This window comes from Corvus cornix, chromosome 7 (genome assembly GCF_000738735.6).
Source record: "Corvus cornix cornix isolate S_Up_H32 chromosome 7, ASM73873v5, whole genome shotgun sequence".
NCBI classification, from domain to species: domain Eukaryota; kingdom Metazoa; phylum Chordata; class Aves; order Passeriformes; family Corvidae; genus Corvus; species Corvus cornix.
The window spans coordinates 23,836,645-23,859,226 of record NC_046337.1 but is presented as its reverse complement, the minus strand read 5'-3'; the positions used below and the strand labels follow the sequence as shown (position 1 = coordinate 23,859,226).

At 38.0% G+C, this 22,582-nt stretch overlaps 1 protein-coding gene across 3 annotated transcripts in view; it reads left to right on the top strand.

Moving 5' to 3' along the window:
* CWC22 (CWC22 spliceosome associated protein homolog) overlaps nt 1–22,126 on the top strand; it is a 30,820-nt gene extending 8,694 nt beyond the window's left edge. For all 3 annotated transcript variants that reach the window (XM_039555274.1, XM_039555275.1, XM_010406705.4), the window contains exons 10-20: nt 15–221; nt 343–405; nt 729–824; nt 3,341–3,422; nt 4,587–4,647; nt 13,135–13,212; nt 14,345–14,497; nt 15,350–15,477; nt 16,449–16,550; nt 16,660–16,856; nt 19,459–22,126. In XM_039555274.1, coding sequence (XP_039411208.1) covers nt 15–221; nt 343–405; nt 729–824; nt 3,341–3,422; nt 4,587–4,647; nt 13,135–13,212; nt 14,345–14,497; nt 15,350–15,477; nt 16,449–16,550; nt 16,660–16,856; nt 19,459–20,045 — 1,754 coding nt within the window. In that variant the 3' untranslated portion in view covers nt 20,046–22,126. The remainder of the gene's footprint in view (nt 1–14; nt 222–342; nt 406–728; nt 825–3,340; nt 3,423–4,586; nt 4,648–13,134; nt 13,213–14,344; nt 14,498–15,349; nt 15,478–16,448; nt 16,551–16,659; nt 16,857–19,458) is intronic.
* Nucleotides 22,127–22,582: the final 456 nt, after the last annotated feature.

Sequence of the window (22,582 nt, the reverse complement as noted above, 5' to 3'; positions counted from 1 at the left end):
TCTCTTTTCCAAAGCAATCTTTGATCGCCTTCGACACATTCTGCATGAATCTAAAATCGATATGCGTGTTCAGTACATGATAGAAGTCATGTTTGCTGTACGAAAGGATGGCTTCAAGGATCATCCAATCATTCCAGAGGGATTAGATCTAGTGGAAGAGGAGGATCAGTTTACTCATATGTTGCCATTGGAAGATGACTACAACCCAGAGGATGTTCTTAGTAAGTTAGAAATGGAAGACAATTCCTTAATTGTATTCCCCAAGAAAATAAAGTCAAGATTAAATATTAATAGTTTTTCTTCAATTTGTGTTTTAAATAAAGATTCTCTTTTATTCTAAAGATGTTTTCAAGATGGATCCAAACTTTATGGAAAATGAGGAGAAATACAAAATGCTGAAGAAAGGTAGGAATATCTGTGTGTATACACAACAGTTACCTATGGCATTTGCTTATTCAGCTGTTGCTGCCAACGTTTATTTAACAGTGGGTGATATTTCTGTCCTGTGTAGCTGTCATTCAGTTCATAGACCTTTCCTTTGTGTTGCTGCTACTCAGTGTTGTTTCTCCAACTATGTTTCCATTCAGTTATGATATACCTGCTTTTTGGCCTCTTCCACATTCTGCACCTGAGACATCCTTTCACTCTTCAGGTGTTGGATCAGGGGTTTTTTTGTAATGAAAGTACTGTGGTCTGTATTCCATTAATCTGGGATACTGCTCTTTCAGAAATTCTTGACGAAGGTGACACTGAATCTGAAGGAAATCAAGAAGCTGGAAGTAGTGAGGAAGAGGAAGAAGATGATGAAGAGGAGGATGAAGATGGTAAGTGTATGACTGGCATCTTACAAGCAATCAATTGACTGTAGATGAAAAAGGAAAGAAAAGCTTAACTTCTTAGATGGTTTGCAAAGCTGAGATGTTCAAATGTTAAGGAAAGTTTTCCTCTTCAATTATTCTCAGATCTAAGTGTTTACTAGCAACTAGTATAAAAGTAATGGTCTGGAAGGAAGCATTCAGCACATGCAGAAAAGGAAAAGCAACTTTGCCACATTTTTCTTGACAGCATCAGTTTGCAGTCACCTGCAAACATGAGACATGAAAAAGAGCAAAATGAAAACACTTGCTTAAACTTTTTCATGCTCTATCATATTTTTAAGTCACTTCCAAAATTAGAATGGATTTTATTACAGCTGTATCTACATCCTCCATATCTCCCTTCAGTACAGCCCTCTTTCTTGATCGGTAGTGGAGACAAGGCTTACTCATTTTTAAAGAATGTATTCAACTCCCAGGAGAAAAAGGTTGATGGATAAGCATAACTGAGATTTTTGTGCAGACTGAGTAATTGAAAAGCCAGTCAAGTATTGTTCTTGTGGAATACCAGGAATGGATTTCCTTATTAGTTTGGTGAGTATTTCACAGAAGAGCCAAGCTCCTAGGCTGATGAAAAGTATGAGCATTCACTTAATTTTTCGTTTTCAGGTAAGGTAATGGACCAGTTTATACTGAGTGTTGTCATGCAGCACTTACAGGATGGCCAGGGCATCAGACCCAGCCAGCATGGGTTTACGAGGGGTAGGTCTGCCTGACCAGCCTGATCTCCTTTTATCACCAGGTGACTTGCCTGGTGGATGCGGGAAAGGCTGTGGATGTTGTCTATTTGGAGTTCAGCAAGGCCTTTGACACTGTCTCCCACAGCATACTCCTGGAAAAGCTGGTAGCCCACAGCTTGGACAGGTGCACTCTTTGCTGGGTCAGGAACTGGCTGGATGGTCAGGCCCAGAGAGTGATGCTGAATGGTGCTGCATCCAGCTGGCAGTCACCAGCGGTGTCCTTCAGGGGTCTGTACTGGGACCAGTTCTGTTCAGTATTTTTATTGATGACATGGATGAGGGTATTGAGTCCTTCATTAGTAAATTTGCAGATGACACTAAGCTGGGAGCTTGTGTCGATCTATTGGAAGGAAGGAGGGCTCTGCAGAGAGACTTGGATTGATTGGATGGGTGGGCAGAGTCCAACAGGATGAAGTTTAGTAAGTCTAAGTGCCGAGTTCTGCATTTTGGCCACAAAAATCCCCAACTACTTTACAAGCTGGGGATGGTGTGGCTGGACAGCGTCCGGGCAGAAAGGGACCTGGGGGTGCTGGTCAACAGCCAACCGAATATGAGCCAGCAGTGTGCCTTGGTGGCCAAGAAGGCCAGTAGCATCCTGGCCTGCATTAGGAACTGTGTGGCCAGCAGGAGCAGGGAGGTCATTCTTTCCCTGTACTCGGCACTGGTAAGGCCACATCTTGATTGCTGTGTCCAGTTCTGGGCCCCCCAGTTTAGGAAGGACGTTGAGATGCTTGAGCATGTCCAGAGGAGGGCAGCAAGGTTCGTGAGGGGCTTGGAACACAAGCCCTGTGAGGAACGACTGAGGGAACCAGGGTTGTTTAGCCTGGAGAAAAGGAGACTCAGAGGTGACCTTATCACTCTCTACAACTTCCTGAAAGGAGGTTGTAGACAGGCGGGGGTTGGTCTCTTCTACCAGGCAGCAACTGACAGAACAAGAGGATGCTGTCTCAAACTATGTCAGGGAAGGTATAGGTTGGATATTAGGAAAAAGTTTTTCACAGAAAGAATAATAAAGTACTGGAATGGTCTACCCAGGGAGGTGGTAGAGTCACCATCTCTGGATGTGTTTAAAAAAAGACTGGACATGGCACTTGGTGCCATAGTCTAGTTGAGGTGTCAGGACATGGGTTGGACTCGAAGATCTTGGAGGACTCTTCCAACCTCGTGATTCTGTGATTATTTACGATTTTACCGAACTTCAAAAGACTGAAGGAATAGTGAATATTTTAGAAATGACAGTGTTCCCAGAATGGTTTGGTTCAGAATGGATTTTTCTATGCTTGCTCCAGGACTTTGCAGAATGCTCTAATGTAGATCCTACACGTAACAGGAACTAAGAATTACCTGTTCGAATCAGAGATGCCACATAAAGCATAGTATAGCTGAATTATGCAGAAAATAGATTACTAGTAATGTTGACAAGAAATGTTAAACCTAGAGGTTGCAGTGACTAAGAAACTTAGTCTTTAAAAGAATTGCCCTTTTAAAACTGTCTCTAAATGTTTACCTTTGTTACAGATGAAGCAAATACTGATTTTTATATTTTTTCCTTATCTATAAAAATAAACATAAAAAAATACATAAACCTGCAAACAGGCCTAAGTACTTGTAGAAAAATAATGTGCTACAGACTCAGTAAATGGTAAATAGAGCTGTCCTAAAAAATTACTACATGTGTCTTCCTTAATGTTTTGCTCTTTACGAACCCATGTTTTTCTTTTCCAGGTCAGAAAGTTACTGTCCATGACAAAACAGAAATTAACCTGGTCTCTTTCCGTCGTACAATTTATCTTGCTATTCAGTCAAGGTAAATATAAATTATACACCTATGAGAGTAGTTCTTTTGAAATCAGTGAACTGTAATTCTCTTTCTTTTAAAGTTCTTTGTTAATGTGTAATTTTTAAAAAAAGAAGTAGGGAAGTGTTCTTTATGGACCCTGACCTGACTGTGTAAAGCAGACTGTTTTCCCAAATTCTCATTCTAAGATGAATCTTGTTTGTTTCAAAATGTTTGGGTAGTGGACTGGGACTACTGCTGTAATGAGAATTTTCTGAGTGAACAGAAAGTCAGTGATCTTCAGATTTTACAGCATCTTGAGAATTCATGAAAAAAATTTGAGACTGCACTTAGTACAGTCCATCTCCACATCTGAGATGGGAGTTCTGCAGTGTGGTTCTCCTTAGGCCTGTTGCCATCTTCATTGTTTGGAAAATAAGTATGCAGATACCAGCCCTGAAGTACAGTCTTGTGGTCGTCTTGGGAATGAACTGCCCTTGCAGTACGTGGCACGAATACTCCAAACCTGCTGGATGTAGCTCCTGTGTCACCAGGGTGAGAGGAGGGATTTATCCCTTGCGGCCCATAATGCTCTGCAGGTCCGATCCTGCATGAGGAGTGCAATAATAATTTGTGGTGTTGATCATTAGACACAGGAATTAATACCATACTGAGGGGTATCAAAGGCTTTCACATTGCTCAAAGTTACTGTTAAATACTTTCTTGCCACACTCGAATTTCATCTTGTACTTGAGGGGCAAGATGTACCCAGTGGTAGCTAAAGGCTTTCAGAACAGGAGTGCCAGGAGGAGACTGTGGTATAATACTGCTTTTGGAGCTTGTGTGTAGTGCTTGTGTTTCAGTGAGTTTCAAAATATGCAAAACAAGCTCCCACTTTTCTGCTTTTTAAGTTTTATAAGATGACTTAATATTAATGACTAGAATCATCTTGGTTTTAGATTGCCTGCAAATGTAATCACTTTGGATTAATTTTCAGATAGAAACTCATGAAATACAAAATATTTATTAAAAAAACTCACAACAACAATAAAATATCAGCAAATCAAACAGCTGAGATACTTTACTTCAAAACAGTTGAGATTTCAGCACCAATGATCAATCTTTATAATAGAGTTCTGGAATGTTTTTAGCATAGCATATATTGCACTGATAATAAGTATCTTTTCTGTTCAGCTTAGACTTTGAAGAATGTGCTCACAAACTGCTGAAGATGGACTTCCCTGAAAGTCAGACTGTAAGCCTTTATTCTTACTCTATTTGTTACTGACATTATTAAGACACAATACTGTGGTAGTACCTAAAAGCCTTGCTTATGTTCCACAACCTAGTTTGCATAGCAAGCAGGTGAATGAGAGTCATTCCTTACAGCTATTGTTCCTCAAAATTAATTTCACAACCTTTAGAGCAAATAGACTGACACGTTTCATAAACAATTTGTCTTATGCACGTGCTCCTTTCTGTCAAGCAACACAAATGTTTGCTCACAGCCTGTTTAAAAAGGTCTTTTGTTTGGACTGGTGAAACTTCTATGACAAGAGTGCAGCAGCATGGCAATCATTCTCAGAGTTCTGTCTCTGAAAGAACTCGGGCTTGAAGGTAATATTTGCAGGCAGCTGTAGGCTTTATCAGTAGGGCTTGAAATTTAGCACAGTGTTAAGGGTGTGTGGTTTTGGTGCTTTCACAGTCTTTGAATAACAGTGTATTGAATTAAAGCAGTTTTAAGTATGATTGCTTTACTGTAATTTTGGAGATCATAAGACCAAAGCTCTTTTGTCCTCAGACTCTGTAAGACCAATGCAATTGCTGTGTTTCCAAGAATGGAAACTGTTCTTCATCCAATACTTCTATTCAATACTGGTATACTTCTATTCAGTACTGGTAGAATGTAAATACCCATCTAATTTTCCAAGCAGCTTTTCAGTCAGCTGTAAGCTGTCATCATGGGCGAGCTCTTGACTTCTTGTGGCTTTAATTATCCGTTTTATTTGAAACTGTGTGCGTGATCAGTAACTTTAGTATAATACTAACTAGTAAGGGGATACCTGGACTGCACTTAGGTGTTCTTTGAGAACTTGTTTACCTAACGTTTTTTCAATTCTTGTACTATTTTGTTTCTGAGCCATTTGCATGGAAGTAAGCGAAGAATTGAGATTGTGTATTTTTTATCTAGTTCTCTAATTCTGTGCATGAAATGCAATATTAAGCATGTATCAGATTAAAATTCTCAGTGAAGTATACATAACCTGAAGAATTCTAAAGAGAAAAAAAAAAATGTTTCCCAGCAAATCAATTCAGGTATAAAGAATAGAGCAAATAATCTAGAATATCTGTACTAGAGCATACAACAGTTATAATACATAACACTTCTTGCTTGTTGGATAACTGCACATAGAACTACTTAACTCTTGGGATTCAATACCATGGCAGTCTCTGTCAGCTTCTAACTTCTGTGGGCAAAAGCTGCTCAGAAAAAATAGATTTCACAAGGGAAGGGAAAAAAAACCCCAACAATTAGTATCAAGCTACAATTCAATACTAGGAGTAGGAATTATTACAATTCAAGGTTCAAAACTGTTGTAAAACTGCATCCTCTTACCACATGAGGCTGCTTCTTTGCGCTGATTTTTTTTCCCTTCAGAATCATAATTACTCTTCACCTCATTTAATCAAAGATATGAGAGCTTTGACTTGCTTATTGTATAGAATTAACCTCCTTTATGGGGACAAAAATTGAAAAAAAAAAGTGCTTCCTGATCAGTGTGAGAGCAGAAAGAACAAGCAGATGTAGGCAGTAAAATTACTCAGGGATTTCTAGGACTTGAGTCTGTACGTGTGGATAAAAAAACCTGAATGCACTCAGCAGGAAATTTGTTTAAATTAGCTGCCAGTTTTTAAGCTAGAAGCTACTGTCTTCAAATTGAAGCCTTTATTGAGTTAATTCCCACTGCCTTCATTAAAAAACAAGCCATTATTAAGTTTGCAGGTGACACCAAGTTGGGCAGGAGTGTTGATCTGCAGGAGAGCAGGAAGGCAGAGGGATCTGGATGGGCTGGGTCAATGGGCTGAGGCCAACAGTGTGAGGTTCAATGAGGCAAAGTGCTGAGTCTTTCCCTTGGGTCTCAACAGCCTCAGGCAGCACCACAGGCTGGGGCAGGGTGGCTGGAAAGCTGCCCAGCAGAAAGGGACCTGGGGGTGCTGGTTGACAGCGGAGGAACATGAGCCAGCAGTGCCCAGGTGGCCAAGAAGGCCACTGGCATCCTGGCCTGGATGAGGAATAGTGTGGCCAGCAGGACCAGGGCAGTGATTGGCCCTTTGTGCTGGGGACTGTAAGGCAACACCTCGAGTGCTGTGTGTGGCTGAGGGAGCTGGGCCTGTTCAGTCTGGAGAAGAAGAGGCTCAAACGGGACCTTATCACTCTCTGCAGGTACCCAAAAGGAGGGTATAGCCATGTGGGGGTTGGTCTCTTCTCCCAGGTAACAAGTGACAGGGCCAGAGGAAATGGCCTCAAGCTGCACCAGGTGAGATATAAATTAAATACTAGGAACAATTTCTTCTCTGAAAGGGTGGTCAGTCATTGAAACAGGCTGCCCAGGGAAGTGGTGGAATCACCATCCGTGGAAGGGTTCAAAAAAGACTTGTGGATATGGTTTAGTGGTAAGCACGGTGGCACTGGGTTTACAGTAGGACTTGGTCTTATCATTCTCTACTATTATTCTTTTAGCTGTAAAGCACTTCTTTCTTTTTTTGGTCTCTTTTACTGAAAGCTTCAACAATCTGTACTGCAGGATCTGGTGTCTTTTATCTATAATGTCTTTGCATGTTCTGATTCAAAGCTTTAAACAGTCTTGAGAAATTCCCAAAATGTTTGCTGAACTCTAAGGTGACCCAGTAAACTTTGTTTATGCTCATTCTCTCTTCCAACCCCTACTATGAATGGCAGTCATCACGAGAGGCAGGAACTAGAGCATTTAGCTGAAATAATCCTTAAAAATCAGGTGAAACTTAAGATTCTAATTGCAAAATTTTTGTGCAAATCAAGTCTGATTTTACAGTAACTTTGTGCTTTTCTTCCGAAAGGCTTTACTTAATAAAATAATATTTATTTAATTCTGTTATTAAGACTTTTCCACAGGTTTTGAGTAGTAAACTGTCAAGTATAATCAAAAAACTAGTAAGAATATCTGAAACGTGAAGACAGATGCGAACAACAGGTTGGAGACTAATACAGTCTTACTGACTATCTTTCTGGTTAACTCTTCCAGAAATCTTCACGTATAGAAATTTTTGGTGTGATTTATCAGGGCTGAGTTCAGAAATACATTAGCAGTTTTTATCAGTGGTTGAATTATCAGGTTATCGTGTCACATTAATTGCTGTGCAACACAAGTTGTTTGTCTGCTTAATACCAGTAATGGATCTGTCGCACAGCTCTGACTCGCAGAAAGAGGATTAAGGTTCAGATGGATAATCTGTGGACTGGAACAACATAATACTGCTTTTTGGCATTGCAGTTTGGGACCAGCTGCTGAGGGGGGATGTCAGCATTCCTCTGATTTCCCTCCCCCTTCCCCCCCCCCTCCAAGGAAAGACATTCAGAGTGTTGAAGTTCTTTCATTTCTAAGTAAATTTACTAGGAGGTGGGTTTGCTTTTATTCATGTTATTTAAACCCAACTGCAGATGAAGCCTGCAGATGAAAAGTCTGTACTACAGTCTGTGAGAAGCTGTTCTAAACAAGCCTTGCAATTGCTTCTTTGGGCAATTCAGTCTTGGCAGAGCTCAATATTTTACTTTTTTTAAAAAGTACTGTTATTATCTCTGTTAAAGCTGCATTAATCCCATGCATTACTAAAGAAGAAAATTTAAATAATTTAAAACTGTAGTTAGAGGAGTGTGGTATTACCAGTTGTACTGGCTTCTGAACTGTGAGAAAGCAGGCAAACAAGCCCAGCTGAAATGCAGACAACTAAAAAAATTAAACCAACCATACACTGTTCTTGCTCTTTGAAAGTGTGCCTAAAATTGATTGGCTTTTAGGCTTTTTTTCTTTCTTGGCTTGTGATAAGAACTAAATTTGTATTCAGAAATGTTGCTAAATTAAATTAGAGCCTCTTCTAACACCATGCCTATTCCAGATAAAGGTAATGCGTCACCAGATATTTCTTTTTTGTTTTTTGTTTACTTAAAATGAGAAAAATTCTTGCAGGCACAGCCTTCTTGAAAGAATTATGCATGCATCTGACACATCTTCATTTTTACAGGGTGGTGTCACTTGCTCAAAGCAGTCCTAGTTGGTGGTGTGGGAGTGTCAGTGTCTCGTGTTATTTATGCCTTGAGTCTTGAAGATAACACAAGTACTTATGTTGACTTGACTATTTTCACTTTAAGTGAAAATATAGTTCAGGAAACTGATGTAGAGTGGGATGGTCTAAGGCTGATAATTATGCTGGTCAAATTGATGATTTCTTAGATTCATTGGTTTCTTCTCTAATTGGAGGGCATTACATCTGGTAGGTTTAGCAAGTGCACCATGATTAGGTCACAGCCTTGCTACAGGCTATAAAAGGTAATCATCCAAGTAGCTTTCCTGTCTTTTGAAGCAGGAGTTTTTGTGGGCCTGAGATGCAGAGTCATTCTAATTTTCTGTGATTTATCAATTAAAAAATAAGTATATATCATACACATGTAATGTACATACCATGTTGTGGTATTTGTTGATGTCTGCAAAATGAAGGTACAGAATCCACACAGAATTAGGCTGTTGTGTTACTGACAGCAGGCATTAACTAGAATTTTGACTAGCTTTTGATCTTCCACGAATGTGTGTATGCATTTAACCTAATGAGATGGAATTGTTCAGATTACTCCAGTGAAATCACTTAAAGTGAAGTTTGCTTGTGCAGCCTTCAGGTGGAAGGAAAGAGATACTGTGGGACTTGGATGTATTATTTCACTCTTTTGTGTGTGTTTGTGTGTTGCAGGCTTGTAGCAGCGTGATTAAAAATATATTTCTCATTATATCCAGTTAATGATTCCAGTGTAAAATATTGTCTGATTTATGCAAGATTTGTGATAAGCATATTCAGCTTTAAGCATATGTTGCTTTAAACATAAAAGAGGTTGAGCAAAAAAAGGGACAAAAGTTGAGGAAAACCATTAGCTGAGCACAGGACAGACCTGGAGACTTTGTAGTAGCTGCTAAAAGCACTGCACATAGTTTGACAAGAGGCTGCCTGCCACTGAAACGCCTTCCATGGCTTTGCCAGCTTTGGATATAAGTGGTAACATGACAAAAAAAGAAGAGAAAGCAGAGATGCTGGGAAAAGTAGTCTCTGTGATGGTTACACCCATTAAAATATGCAGCAGTAAGGAAGGCTTTGAGGTAGTCAGTGGAAGTAAAATACGCTTCAGTGAAATAAAAGAGGAAAAGAAAAAGTGTGGCATTTGTAAAAGCAGTAAAAATACATAAAATGCAAGGCACTCGTTTCACATAATTCCAATTTCACGTTGATTTAAATGAACCTAAGGCCTTCACTAGGTTTGCTCCCAGCAAATAATTTCCTTTAGTTCTGTGAAGAAACTTCTAGAAATGAAGTGTTGACATTGAAAGTTTTATATTTTAAGAATAGCGTACAGGTTGGGGATGTCTCATGATGGCTTCAGCTTGTGTAGGCAGTGGATGGAGCTGTGGGGCTGGTAGGGGAATGGAGGTGGAAGTGGCATCACTTCCAGCTAGGGAGGGCAGAAGCGATGTCCACATGGAGGCTGCCTGTGGGGCAGCTCTGAAATTGCAGTCTTGGCTGAATGCAAATCTTAAAGAAATTGTGAAAAATGAGGGCAGAAGGGGCTGGGGGGAGGTACTAGCCGTGGAAAGGAACCTGTGATCAGAAGGGGGTGAGCTACTTTAGCTCTTCTGTCTGCAGTGAGCACGGCATTTGTGTGAAGCTGAGAGAATATAGATTGGGCAGGGTGTGCCTGTGTTTTAAAATGGTAAAACTGGGAGAAAAAAACCAAGTCTGATTTTTCTGTCTTTGCTTTAGCATCTTTAAATGTATGATGACACTTGCCATGTTAGGTTGAGTCACGGTTCATCTAAACCATTTTTCTGTTTGAGTAAGAGAAACAGGGAATGTTTAGGGAGAACTGCGAGAAATGCACTGTATTTAGAGGTAGCTTTCTCCTTATTTTAGCAGTTTTGGAAAGTCCTATTGTTTTCCATGATACAGTAATAAATTCAAGATCTTCACAAAAGATGATTCACCATCTGTGTGAGATGTCAGGTATTTTTGAAGTGTTTTAGTTCATGATTGGACAGCTATGTATACTTTCTAACTAAGCTGGTTAGTTACTTGTTGAGCATTGTATGGAAACAGTTAACACAATATAGAAATTGCCTGTAAAATTGGGGAACAAATTCTTTGTGTTCTTCAGAGCAAGTGGTGGGCTAAATAACAGGCTCTTCATGCCGTAAACATCATTGGGAGTACAGAAATGAGTTAACTAACCTTTGAAGCTGTAAATTAAGCTAGAATTGCCATCTGAGCTTGTTGCATCTCTCAAAAAGTAATTAAATAATTGTAAAGTTTGTTAATTTTAAATCTGGAAGACAGTTACTCTAGACCTAACCTCAAATTGTTTAGATAACACCAGCAAGAATGTCTTTATGGGCAAACCTATTTTCATGCATGTGGTTATTTGAGATACCCTCCTAGAAATAATTGTAATATTTAATTAAAATGTTAAAATATTTAATTACTGTAAACCACAGGGGATACCAAGGCTATAATTGCATTTAAGATGAGGAAGAAAAGTAATTTGTTTTTCAAGTCTTCCTGACATTATTAACAGTGGCATCAGCACTTTACCCTTTTTATTGTTTAAAAACTGATTAACTGCAGCATTACTGTAAAATGGGATAATAAAAAAAGTTAATATGCATTTTAATACATCACATTAACACAGTGTGACAGTGTTAAAAGGAATGCCTTTAAACACATCTGTAAGTTTATTTGATACATTACTGCCTTGTTATTTGGAGGGGTGGTTTCTTTTCTTTTCCAGCACGGTTGGCTTTTTATTTGTTTTGAGTTTTTATGATGGGCAAAAATGTTTCTTGTGAATACATGCTTGGAAGAATGACACAAGTGGGAGAATATGAAATCCAGTATATGCTACAGTAATTTGGTGAAAGATACAAAGAGAACAAAATGCTTGAAATCATCCAGTAGTTTTTATAGGAACGTTACTATTAGTTTAAAGAGAAATTGAACTAATAATGAAACATACATGACTGACAGCCAGAAACCTATTTGGGAGTGTCATAAATTGGATTATGCTATGGAATTTATCTTATAAGAAAACAGTAATAAAAAAAGTGAATGGGCAAAAACTGCAGGGCTGTTTTAAGCATTGTGTATTTCATGGCTTTTAATTTATATAAAAATGTTTGTTCACTTGTCTTAATGTTGCAAAATGTGCCCTGATCCAATTCATAGCTGCATTACAATGTGTAACTCAGGTAGGTCAGGGAAGTAAGTTTGGTTTTAAACCTGCATGGTCTCAGTGGCCGGGACCTCTGCTCTCAGCCAGTGAAGGGCTCTGGCCTGAGAGGTGAGGTACAAAGTGTTTCCCTCTGGTTGCTGGTTTGCCGTGTGTGAAAGCAGAGGAAGAGGCAGCCACCAGAGGTTGATCTCATAATAATCTTGGGGTTATGATGTTGGAAGACGAGGAAGGGAGACAGAGAGCCTGCATTCAAGAAAGACTGGACTAACTGTCCTGCATAGTTTGCATCATGGAACAGGAGAGCATCTTCCGTTAGTCAGTCCATGTTCACCAAGGAGACAGGGAAAAATGGAAGGCAGGCTGTCGATGTTAGGGGATACACAAACATTCTGGGAGACTAATCGAGTTAGGCTTCCTCAGTTCATTCCTAGCCAAGAAGGAGAGATGCTCTTCTGTAAAGGGTGATTCAGAATATGAGCCTAAACCAGCTGCTTTAGAAAAGCTCCTCTTGTTCTCTTGCTTATAGAGGAAGTCCAGGCATATTGGCTTCCCAAGTCTGAGTTTAGTCTTTGTGACCGTCTCCTCCAGGGCTGAAGCCATTGCAGTGAAACTCAGCCTTCTGCTTGCTTATGGTAAGCAGGGCTCGTCAGTCAAATTATGGCTGAAGAGTTAAAGGTATTAGTATATACCAAAATTTTGGAAATAGCTGCTAAGGAATGCACATTGTGTTTCCAAATGGTTTGTCTGTAAGCCATTTTGACACTTGGAAGTTGTAAAGAATTTTCATTTTCTGTAAATGCAGGGATTGGTACTACTTCAAACAAACCAAAACAATCCCCAAAAAGAAATAAAAAAAAAAGCCTGACAAACAAAAAACCATGAAAAAAGCCCTCAAAACCTTCACTTTGGATCTTGTAGCTCCTTTATTTGCTGTGGTAAAGTCAGTTTGTAAATGAGTTCTGACTTCTTTTGGTTAGATGTACAGTGTGTTAACACATAAATCTTAGTTTAAGCAGAAGAGAAAATTTGAAGGGCAAAAGTTCATATTCATATCCCAGAGAAATTCAGAAAACTACTGGTGTTGCCAATGAAGTTTGATGTAAATGCTCACTTCAAGGCTTGCATCCATGTAAGGCTTCCTTCAGTTACTTGGTATGTACTGATGGGATTTTTTGCTGCTACAGTGAATTTACCTAGAGAAATGTTCTTTTCTTAACCCAGAAAGAACTCTGCAATATGATACTTGACTGCTGTGCTCAGCAAAGAACATACGAAAAATTCTTTGGGTTACTGGCAGGGGTGAGTTCTGTTTTCAAATTTTACACTATGTGATAGAAAATTTCATTGTTTACTCTATTTTTTGTGTGTCAAACTTAAGTTTTAATGGATAAATAAAACTAATAGTCTTTTTATCATCCTGAAAATGCTTATGTTAGTTGATTGTTTTAGTGGATTGAATTAGCACTTTGATTGTAAAAAGCATAGTGAATGCATAATGAGAGAACTTGCTTTCCCTTTATATTGTTGCTTGTTTTGCCTCTCTTTTTTTTCTCATTAAGGTAGAACAATAAATCAGTGGTAAAGAAATGGTACTAAAAAGACATAATAGTATTATGAGTTACCAGAAAATAGCCTTTTTACAGTGCTGAAGATTAGTCTTGGAGACTCTTGTCGTTTACCACCTTGTTCAAAGCTGCTTAGTAGGTTTAATTTAGAGCACAAGATGAATACTTACTGTCCTGGGCTTGTGGGTGTTTCGTTTGCTTCTCAATTAACAGCTCACTCTCTGGTTTTGTGTAACTAACTGCTATTTTAGCTGCAATTGTTTCTTACTTAAGGTTTCCCTATCGATAATATTGACATGTCTGAAGAGTTAAGATGAAGTACTTGTCTTCTCAAGGGAGCAAGTTGTGCTGAAAGGGAATGTTTCTTCTCATTTGTATTTTTCATCCATTATTTCAGGAAATCCTTTTGCTGACAGTTACAAAGCACTAGCCATATGAATCTGCATGTTCAGATGAATATAAATGTTGATTTCCATATTCTTTGGAATGTTTATGTTCAAAATGTCTAACCTCTGTGTTTCCTGCTGCCTCTCTAAATTGAAATAGTCGTTCAGTGATGTCCTGAAAAAATGGGGTTGTATCAGGTGAAAATACTGGATGTGTAGAAGTAAAGCAAAATGCTGGATAATTTGCTGTAGTTCAGAATTGATAATTACTACTTTGCAATGCAAATGAGTTTCTTGTCCTGACAAACTGCTCAAAGCTATAAAACATATCCATTTGAGTGTTTGCTCTTTCTCCAAGGGTTATTTAAAAAGGAAGTCTTGCAGTAAATATTGACACCATCGGGTCACTTAGTTGTAGGTTATTTGCATGTTTAGTGTTCTGTTCAAACTGGTTGTTTAAATTGTACTGTGTTGTCTCAGCGCTTCTGCATGTTAAAGAAAGAATATATGGAATCCTTTGAAGCCATTTTCAAGGAACAGTATGATACCATTCATCGTTTGGAAACGAACAAACTGCGAAACGTGGCCAAAATGTTTGCTCATCTCCTGTACACTGATTCAATTCCCTGGAGTGTAAGTTAAAACAAAAAGCCACTGTCCTCGATCTCTTGTTCAACAGTTAATCTCCAGTACTCTGCAACAACACATAATGCATTAATTCTAGTATTTATTCTACAATTTTTAATGACTTGTGGCAAACTGGATTATCTGAAGTAATTTCTCAGATACTGTTGAAGAATTCTGGTTTGCTCTATCTCCTCTTTCTCCCTGCTACGCATCATCATCCTCTCTCCCCATTTTTCAGTAGTTGATTTAAGCTATTATTTTATGGAGTTCAGCTGGAATTGGTTGATTAAAAGTACTTCTTTTAGAGAAGAGTTTTGGACTTCTAAATTTTGATAAATTAGAAGTTCTATTGAATTATAAGACAAAATACTGCAATTTTATTATTTAAATACCTAATAAATAAAAGCAATCTCGCATTCTGAGATATAACAATACAACACTAAGAATGAAGAAATAAATATCAAGGTAACTTCTCTTTTCATATTGTTTTGTTTTTGTTTTATAGCCTAGTCTAATTATCATTCTTCAAGCACACATAAGTCAGTCCAAATATTTTACCTCTTTGGTATTTAAGTCCCAAATCTCTTAATTTTCCAGAAGTTCACACACCTGATTTTGTCTTGTGGAGCTTTCCTAGATAAAAAAAATCCTTAAAAAATTGCTAGCATAAATATGATCAGCAGCTGCTCCCATGTGGTAGAAAAGAATTTTTGAGAAAGACCGTCTTGACTAGAATTTATGAACCTTGGGGAAAAGAATAAGTCTCTATTAGTTATTTCAGGAGGACCAAAGTTTTTAAGATAAAGAAAAGAATGTATGTTTAAACTTAAGGCTTTATGTTTTTCTGAATATCTTCAGGTCCTTGAATGTATAATACTGAGTGAAGAAACTACCACATCCTCCAGTAGAATTTTTGTCAAAATATTCTTTCAGGAACTCAGTGAATATATGGGACTTCCTAATTTAAATGCAAGATTAAAAGATGAGTAAGTTCAAATTTTATTTTCAAAACTGTAAATTTAATTAGATTCTTTATCTGAAAACATACAGATAAGAACTCTGTGTTCAAGTTCAAGTAAGACTGCCCTTCTGTAGCTGCAGTACTTCAAGCTGCAACTTCAAGTTCATGTATAGATTTAGTCATTGTAAAGAGTCACTTTTGAAGCTGAGTGCGTTGCTGTAATTTTGGGTTCAAGTACGTGCATGACTCTTTGCAAGATGTATCTGTTCCCCCTCCACCCCCCAGTGACACTGGGCTACACTGAGAATTTTCCAAGTGTGAGTTTATTTTAATATATTGTCAGCTATGTAGCCGCATAATAGGTGTTACTGGGGCTTGTCTTTCTGACAAAACTGTAGAAAAAGCACACAACTATTAGTAACAGTTTCTCTAGGACTGGTTACTAATCCTTAAATGTAGTATAAATAACGTTCTTTTAAATCTGTATGGGATTTAACGCATTGCATTCTGGCAACGTTACTCGCAGTTGCTTGAGCTTTTTCCTCTAAGTTGGGATTTCTTCTGTGTATGATAAAGAATCTGGTAGATGCTTTAGTTCCTGTAAAATATGAAACTATCCCTAAGGCCCTCTGTGATGGGATTTCATCATGGATCCCTACATCATTGAACTTGGTCAGCACCGGCTATCCATTGCTATCCCAGGCTACTGCAGTTTCACTAGTCACTTCAGGGCTTCACAAAGCTGGAGTTTCTGTTGTCATTATCTGTCAGTATGTATGCAGCTCTCCATGTTTTTATGCTTTCTTAAAAGAGCAAGTTTTTAAATAGCATTTGATTAGATGCATCACAGGTACGAACAATGAAAGTATTGAAAAATGCATGAAGAGAGAACTTTTGTTTTCCTGTGGAGATCCATACGGTTTCTTTTTCAGTTTCTTTGTCAAGTGAGAGTGCTGAGCTGGCATGGTGTTTAATTTAGACGTTTGTTTCCATCAGGACACTGCAGCCTTATTTTGAGGGATTATTGCCTCGGGATAACCCAAGAAACACTCGCTTTGCCATCAATTTCTTCACTTCTATTGGCCTTGGAGGACTAACGTGAGGAACACTTTTCTGATTTGATATTTCCTCATCTTCCTTCTCCCTGTGAACAAAAAAATAAAACTGAAGAACAAATTTCTTTTTTTTTTTTTTTTTTGCTTATTAGGGATGAATTACGAGAACATCTTAAAAATGCACCAAAGTTGATTATGACACAGAAGCAAAATGTTGAGTCATCAGATTCCTCTTCCTCTTCAGACACAGACTCTTCCTCAGATTCTGATTCTGACAGCAGCAGTAGTAGCTCAGAGTCATCCAGCAGCAGTGACTCCTCATCTAGCAGTGACAGCAGCAGTGACTCAGGTATTTAAACACCAGCAGTACAATTATTTGCTTCTCTTTTATTTATTCTTCTAGATATATTTATTACTGTTTCTGTAATACTTGTTTTGAGGAAAATCTGGCTATAGACAGTGGTAATTTCTCTGTTTTAAAAACTAGTCAATTTTTTAATTTTTTTTTTTGCTCATGGAAATTTATTTTTGAATTTAGAAAAACTGAGTTCCATTTTTGGAAACTTAAATATCTGAGAAACATTGGTTTGAAGATTACTTTTTTTACACAGTTGCTATCTGTTGCACACTATTATGACTTCAATTTTTTGGAGGATCGGGGGATTAGAGTCATTCCCAATTATTATCTCTGTGTTTACTGGTGAACCATAGAGACTCACGTCTACAACTCTTTTCTTGGCTTAGAGTGAGCTTGATACTCCTTGTGTCTTTCCCTGGAAATACGTTGTTCTTCATGAGTCAGAAATCAGTTCTTCAGTTCTAGCAATGTGTTTAAATATTGTTCTCCATCTGAGTTCCTATTTCTAATTTCTCTGCTTCAGGAAGGGTTTGTGTGGTGATACAGTGAAGGTTCTGGTCTGTAGAAAAATTTCCAAGGAAGAATTAGCTTTTGCTGATGACTTATTTTGTATTTTTATGCATTATAATTAGTGTTTAATATCTTATACTGTTGTGCTGATGTAGAACCTTCTATTTGACATGAACTGTCATAAACATTGCTTAGTCTTTAAAGTAATTGCTATTATGAGTTAGTGTGTGCAGTCTGCCCCAATATATATATAGCAGGAGCAGATGATAGCACAGCATGACTTCCTGTAGTATGGAAGTTTGCTGATTCAAAGTTTATTTGATTTATTGTATGTCTCTGAAATGAAAAGTATTAATAAAATAAAAGCAGTGTGAACTGCTCCTGCTTTGGAAATGCAGTTCTGGTCTCCAGCACAATCTCGTGGCAAGGTGGGAGCTGTGTGTCATGGCTAACAGCATTAGTGACAACAGCATGAGAGAGGGCACAGGCAAACAGGGTCAGAGGAGGCACTGGGTCCAGTGCAGAGCCAGATGGTCCGGCAGGGACAGCTGCAGATCTGCTGAGCTGCTTGATAGGAACCAGAGGGGTCAGTCCTTAGTGACAAACCAAGTGTGCAGGCTGCAAGTAGAAACACAGGGTTTTTTCAAAGTTTAGGACCTTCTCTTTTACTGCTTGCCTTTTCTGCATTGAGGAACACATTCATTAAAATTTGCATCTTGATACCTTTGCAGCCTGGTTTCACTTTTCAGTTTCTTGTGTACCTTACTACAGCAGTCAAAACACTAGTTGGAGATAACAGTATTCTTTAATAGTAAACTTAATTGAGGTTCCATTACTGGTTATAACTCCAAAGTCATCCCGTGTTTGCAGTTTGTTGAATCTATAAAATAACTTGGAAGAGCTGAAAGGTTTTTCAGAGGAACGTGCTGCAGTATTTCACTGTTTTAATGGTGCAGTGTATAAAAGAAAAACAGAAAAGCTGCTGATTAGAAATTGAACTAAGTTAGGGATTACTGTTGTACTGCCTGTTAATGCTTGGAACTTCCTTCATCAGCTTGCTCAGCTCAGCACTGCCCTGGAGAGGAAGTTCTAACTGAAACAGGTCCAGCAGGGGATAAAATTTAGCTGCCATCAAAGCAGCTGGTTCTTTTCTGTTTGCTTTCTCAAGTCTTTTCCTGCATACTGGTGAATGTAAAATAGTATGGAAAACACTGCTTAAAAAACTTAATGGATTAAAATGTGTCTGAATTGATCCATCATTGCATTTTAACAAAATGTCAGCAAGCCTTAGTTCAGACACGAGACTAGACAATTCATATAATGCATGTACTGATAAATCAGTTTATGGCTGTGATATTTTCAAAGGTGATGAGAAGCAGCTGATGTGATTCTATAGTTCATACAATAAGGTGAATTAATGGTTATTGTAAATTGCTGTTAGTGCCAAATACTGTCAAGTGGGATCTGAAGGTCCCTGATAAAGGGCAAACAAGAAGGGTACGGCCTGTTCCACTGAGACGAGACTACTGTGTATTTAGAAATACAGAAGTTAGTTTTAATCTTGTTGACAAAGCTGTCACTATTTCTCCTGAAAAATGAGCCTGAAGGCCATTGTTACATTGCTGCAATACCATGATGTCAAGCTATTTCATCCTACCTTTCTTCATGGGATAGTATTGGAGATTTTTCCTCACCTGTTGTTTTTCATCTCCATTGACTGGTAAGCTTTTCCAGGAAAAAGTAAATGATTTTGAGACTAGATAGTCTGGGAAAGGTCATCTTCCTAAAAAAAAGATTATTTGTGAGCGTGCTTTGATGCAAGACTTTTATAGCCTATGCTTGGTCCTTGGGCACAACTCAGCAGGAGGGTGACAACAGGTAGAGGTTTTCGAAAGACAGGCATCACTTGCAGATAGCAGAAGAATAAAAATCAGGAGTTCATTATCTTGGAACCTTTGTCCAGATATAGGTACACAAACATTTTCTGACAAAAAACGCGCTCTAGAACTCTTTCTGTAGTTTAATAAGTTTAACATACTGAATTAAAATGCAACCTTAGTTCCATAATGTGTTATAATTTCAGATGTTTCTAAAGCCAAAAGAAGGAGAACACAAAAGAAAAATAAAGAATCTGATAAAGTTTCCAGGAAAAAACAAGAAAGGAGAAGGAAATCGCTTGAAAAGAAAATGGGAAGGAGACATCAAGAGGAAAGAAGTGATACTGAGAGCAAACCAGAAAGAAATCACCGACATTTAAGAGAATCACACAGGAGAGGTGACGTATCAAAATACCATCACAGAGATGAGTCCAACGGCAGAGATGGTTACCACAGTGGGAAGGATAGGAACCGTGAAAGAAGTAAGGATCCAGAAAATAAACACAGTAATTCGAAACTGAAGAAAGCAGAAAGAAGAGCTTCTGTGTCCGATGATGAAAATTACAGACACTGGAGCAAAGACGATGGACATCGTAGTAGGAAAAGAGAGAGATCGAAATCCCGGGAGAGGGACCGTGGCCATTGCAGTCCGAGGGAGGAGGAGCAGGCAGAGCGCTCCCGCAACGGTTCGGAGAAGCACCGGGACAGGCCCAGCCGCTACCCCGAGCAGCACAGGGAGTCCCGGAGGAACGACGACAGGCGCAGGGAGAGTTCCCCGCACAGGCGGAAATAGAGCCCAGCCGCCGTTTGCAATCAAGGTGCATTTCCGAGCTGTTCAAACTGTTTTTTAAAATCTATTACTGAAGTTTCTTTAAAAAAAAGATTTTGTACAAAGTGATAAGCTTGCATTTGTAAATTTTACCAGACTTTTTCAAATTTTCAGTACCACTTTTTTATAACTGTATCATTGAGTCTTTCTGTTATGTTCTTTGTTTGGAAAGACAAAGCTCTTTATTTTGTGAATAAAACAGTAAGATACCAGCAAAATGGGTGTTTTGTCACTTGGTTTCAAGTACTTGTCATTGTAATTTTGCAATCTAAAAAAGGTTGGTTATTAACTTTGCTTGTTAATTGAAAGCCAGATGCTGAGTCTGGGGTGATAATGTACGAATTTCAGATTACAGTGTGAATGTTACATGAGAAAACTATACAATTTTCAGATAAGCATTCTATAGCTGCACGTTCTTTCAACCATGCAAACATGAAAGCTGTTTGACCAAAATCTTCAGGAAATAGTCAGTTGGTTTTTTTTTTTCTTCAGGAGTTAAAAATTGAAAACACAATGTTGCTGTTTTAAATGTCACATATGAAAGTGTGTCAGCTTGTTCTGCTACTTTTCACAATGTTTTTTAATATTGTGACATCCTGAGCTAGTTACACTTGTGATCTTTTTGGAAAAAAGGTTGGTTTGAGTTTTTATTTTTTCAGTTGTGACTTTGATTTCCGAGTCATAGTCTTCAACTCTATCCCTACAACAGAAACATTTAAGGAACATCTTTTCCAGTGTATAAAAAACTAGAAAGCAAAACAGGAGATGTTTCAAATCTTTTTAGGTGTTTTGAAGTGCTCAACTTTATTGAAGCAGAGTTCAAAAAACCACCCTTCAGTTGCTGCAGCAGTTTACAATATAAAATTGTTCAATCTGGAGTCATGGGGAACAACTAAATCTTGATTTAATGAGAAATGAATCAAAATCATTGGTTAAGATTAGTTCTCAATGGTAAGTTACAGAAAAATTTGCCAAGTCTTCAGGGTTGAAATAGCAAATAGTGTGGGGACATGGTCAGTAGGAAAGAGGTGATTACACAGATGATGCAGTTACTGATGCTGTTACAGCATTTCTTTTTCATTTGTGAAATGAACACAATTGCTGGACAAAAGAGAACTTCCACATTTCATGTGTAAATCCTATTTCTTGTATAAAGCATAGGAAATACAGTTGAGCTGTTTTATAACAGAAAGTAGAACCGTTCCTAAGGAAGTAGATCAGTTTTGCCTAAATCTTGTCTCAGCATTTTTCTAAGAAAAATGTCTATTTTATTTCTTTTCCTGTATTTGACAGAATTTATTTCTGCAACCTTTCATGTAATAAAATGTTTTCAGTCAAAAACATTTTCATAGAAAATAAATTCATATTTCAGAAAAAAGATTTCTATCTTGTTAAGGCACACAGCTAAAAATACTTTGGTGGCATCATGTGGTATATGTTTAAACTGTTGGATTTTTGCCCAACACACGTCTCATTTTCAAAATGATTTGTGCATTTTGGCAGTGTGTTAAATCCACAAAAACTTAATTTGAAAGAATGTATTCTAAAAAGAATTCTGCTAATTCTTATGCTTTGGTATTCTTGAATTTTCTTTGATAGCTCTCTATGCACATTATTGAAAATAATCTATACTTCATAATGGTTTAATTGTACAAGCTTATTTAATTTATCTAGAGTAATACTTCCCTTAATATGTTATGGGTTTAGTAGCATATATTTTATTAACTCATAACGTGTGAGATTTTCTGGTCAAGTTAGAAAGTCTGATAATGGCATCTTTAATAAATGGAAATACATTAAAACAGTACATGTGAAAACATATAACATGTATTCTACATCATCCTGTGCCAGCAGTCTTACTATAGAGTACCTGTAAAAGCATGTTTCTTTTATAGTCTCTGCCTGATCACTTTAATTTCCTACTTAGTGATGTGTTTTCCTTGCCATCTTGTGTGTGATTTTATAGACCTAAGCCTGTATATTTGCCATTTCTTTTCTAGAAGTTAAAATTCACCTGCAAGCTCACCTTATGCAGGTCTGCTCTCTAGGCTTGTCCTCCTGCTCTTTATTTATTTATTTTACTGTATTTTTTACAAGGGAAAGAAGTCAAAATAATCTGTAGTATTCAAAATGAGGGTATTGCAGGAGATGCACAGTGCCATAAGAGTTTTGGGGGTGGTCAGTTCTCGGTTGCTGTAGAGCTGAGTGACACTGGGTGATCTGGGCTTGCTTTCCTCTGCAGTAACAGCTGATTGTAGACCCTGCACAGTGAAGGAGTGACTCATGCATCTTGTCTGTAATTAATACTGGAGCTCTAGGTTGTGATTTGAATAGCAATTTTGACTGAAAGACTTCAAGAAGTGGAGGTCCTGTGATTTTCTTCATTTTGTTCAGTTGTTAATCCTTGATAATTAAAACCAAGGTTGAAACACCTTGGCCTTGGTTTGGGGGCTGACTGATAAAGGAATCTTCCAGACTCAGCTGCGAACCAGAGATTTGTG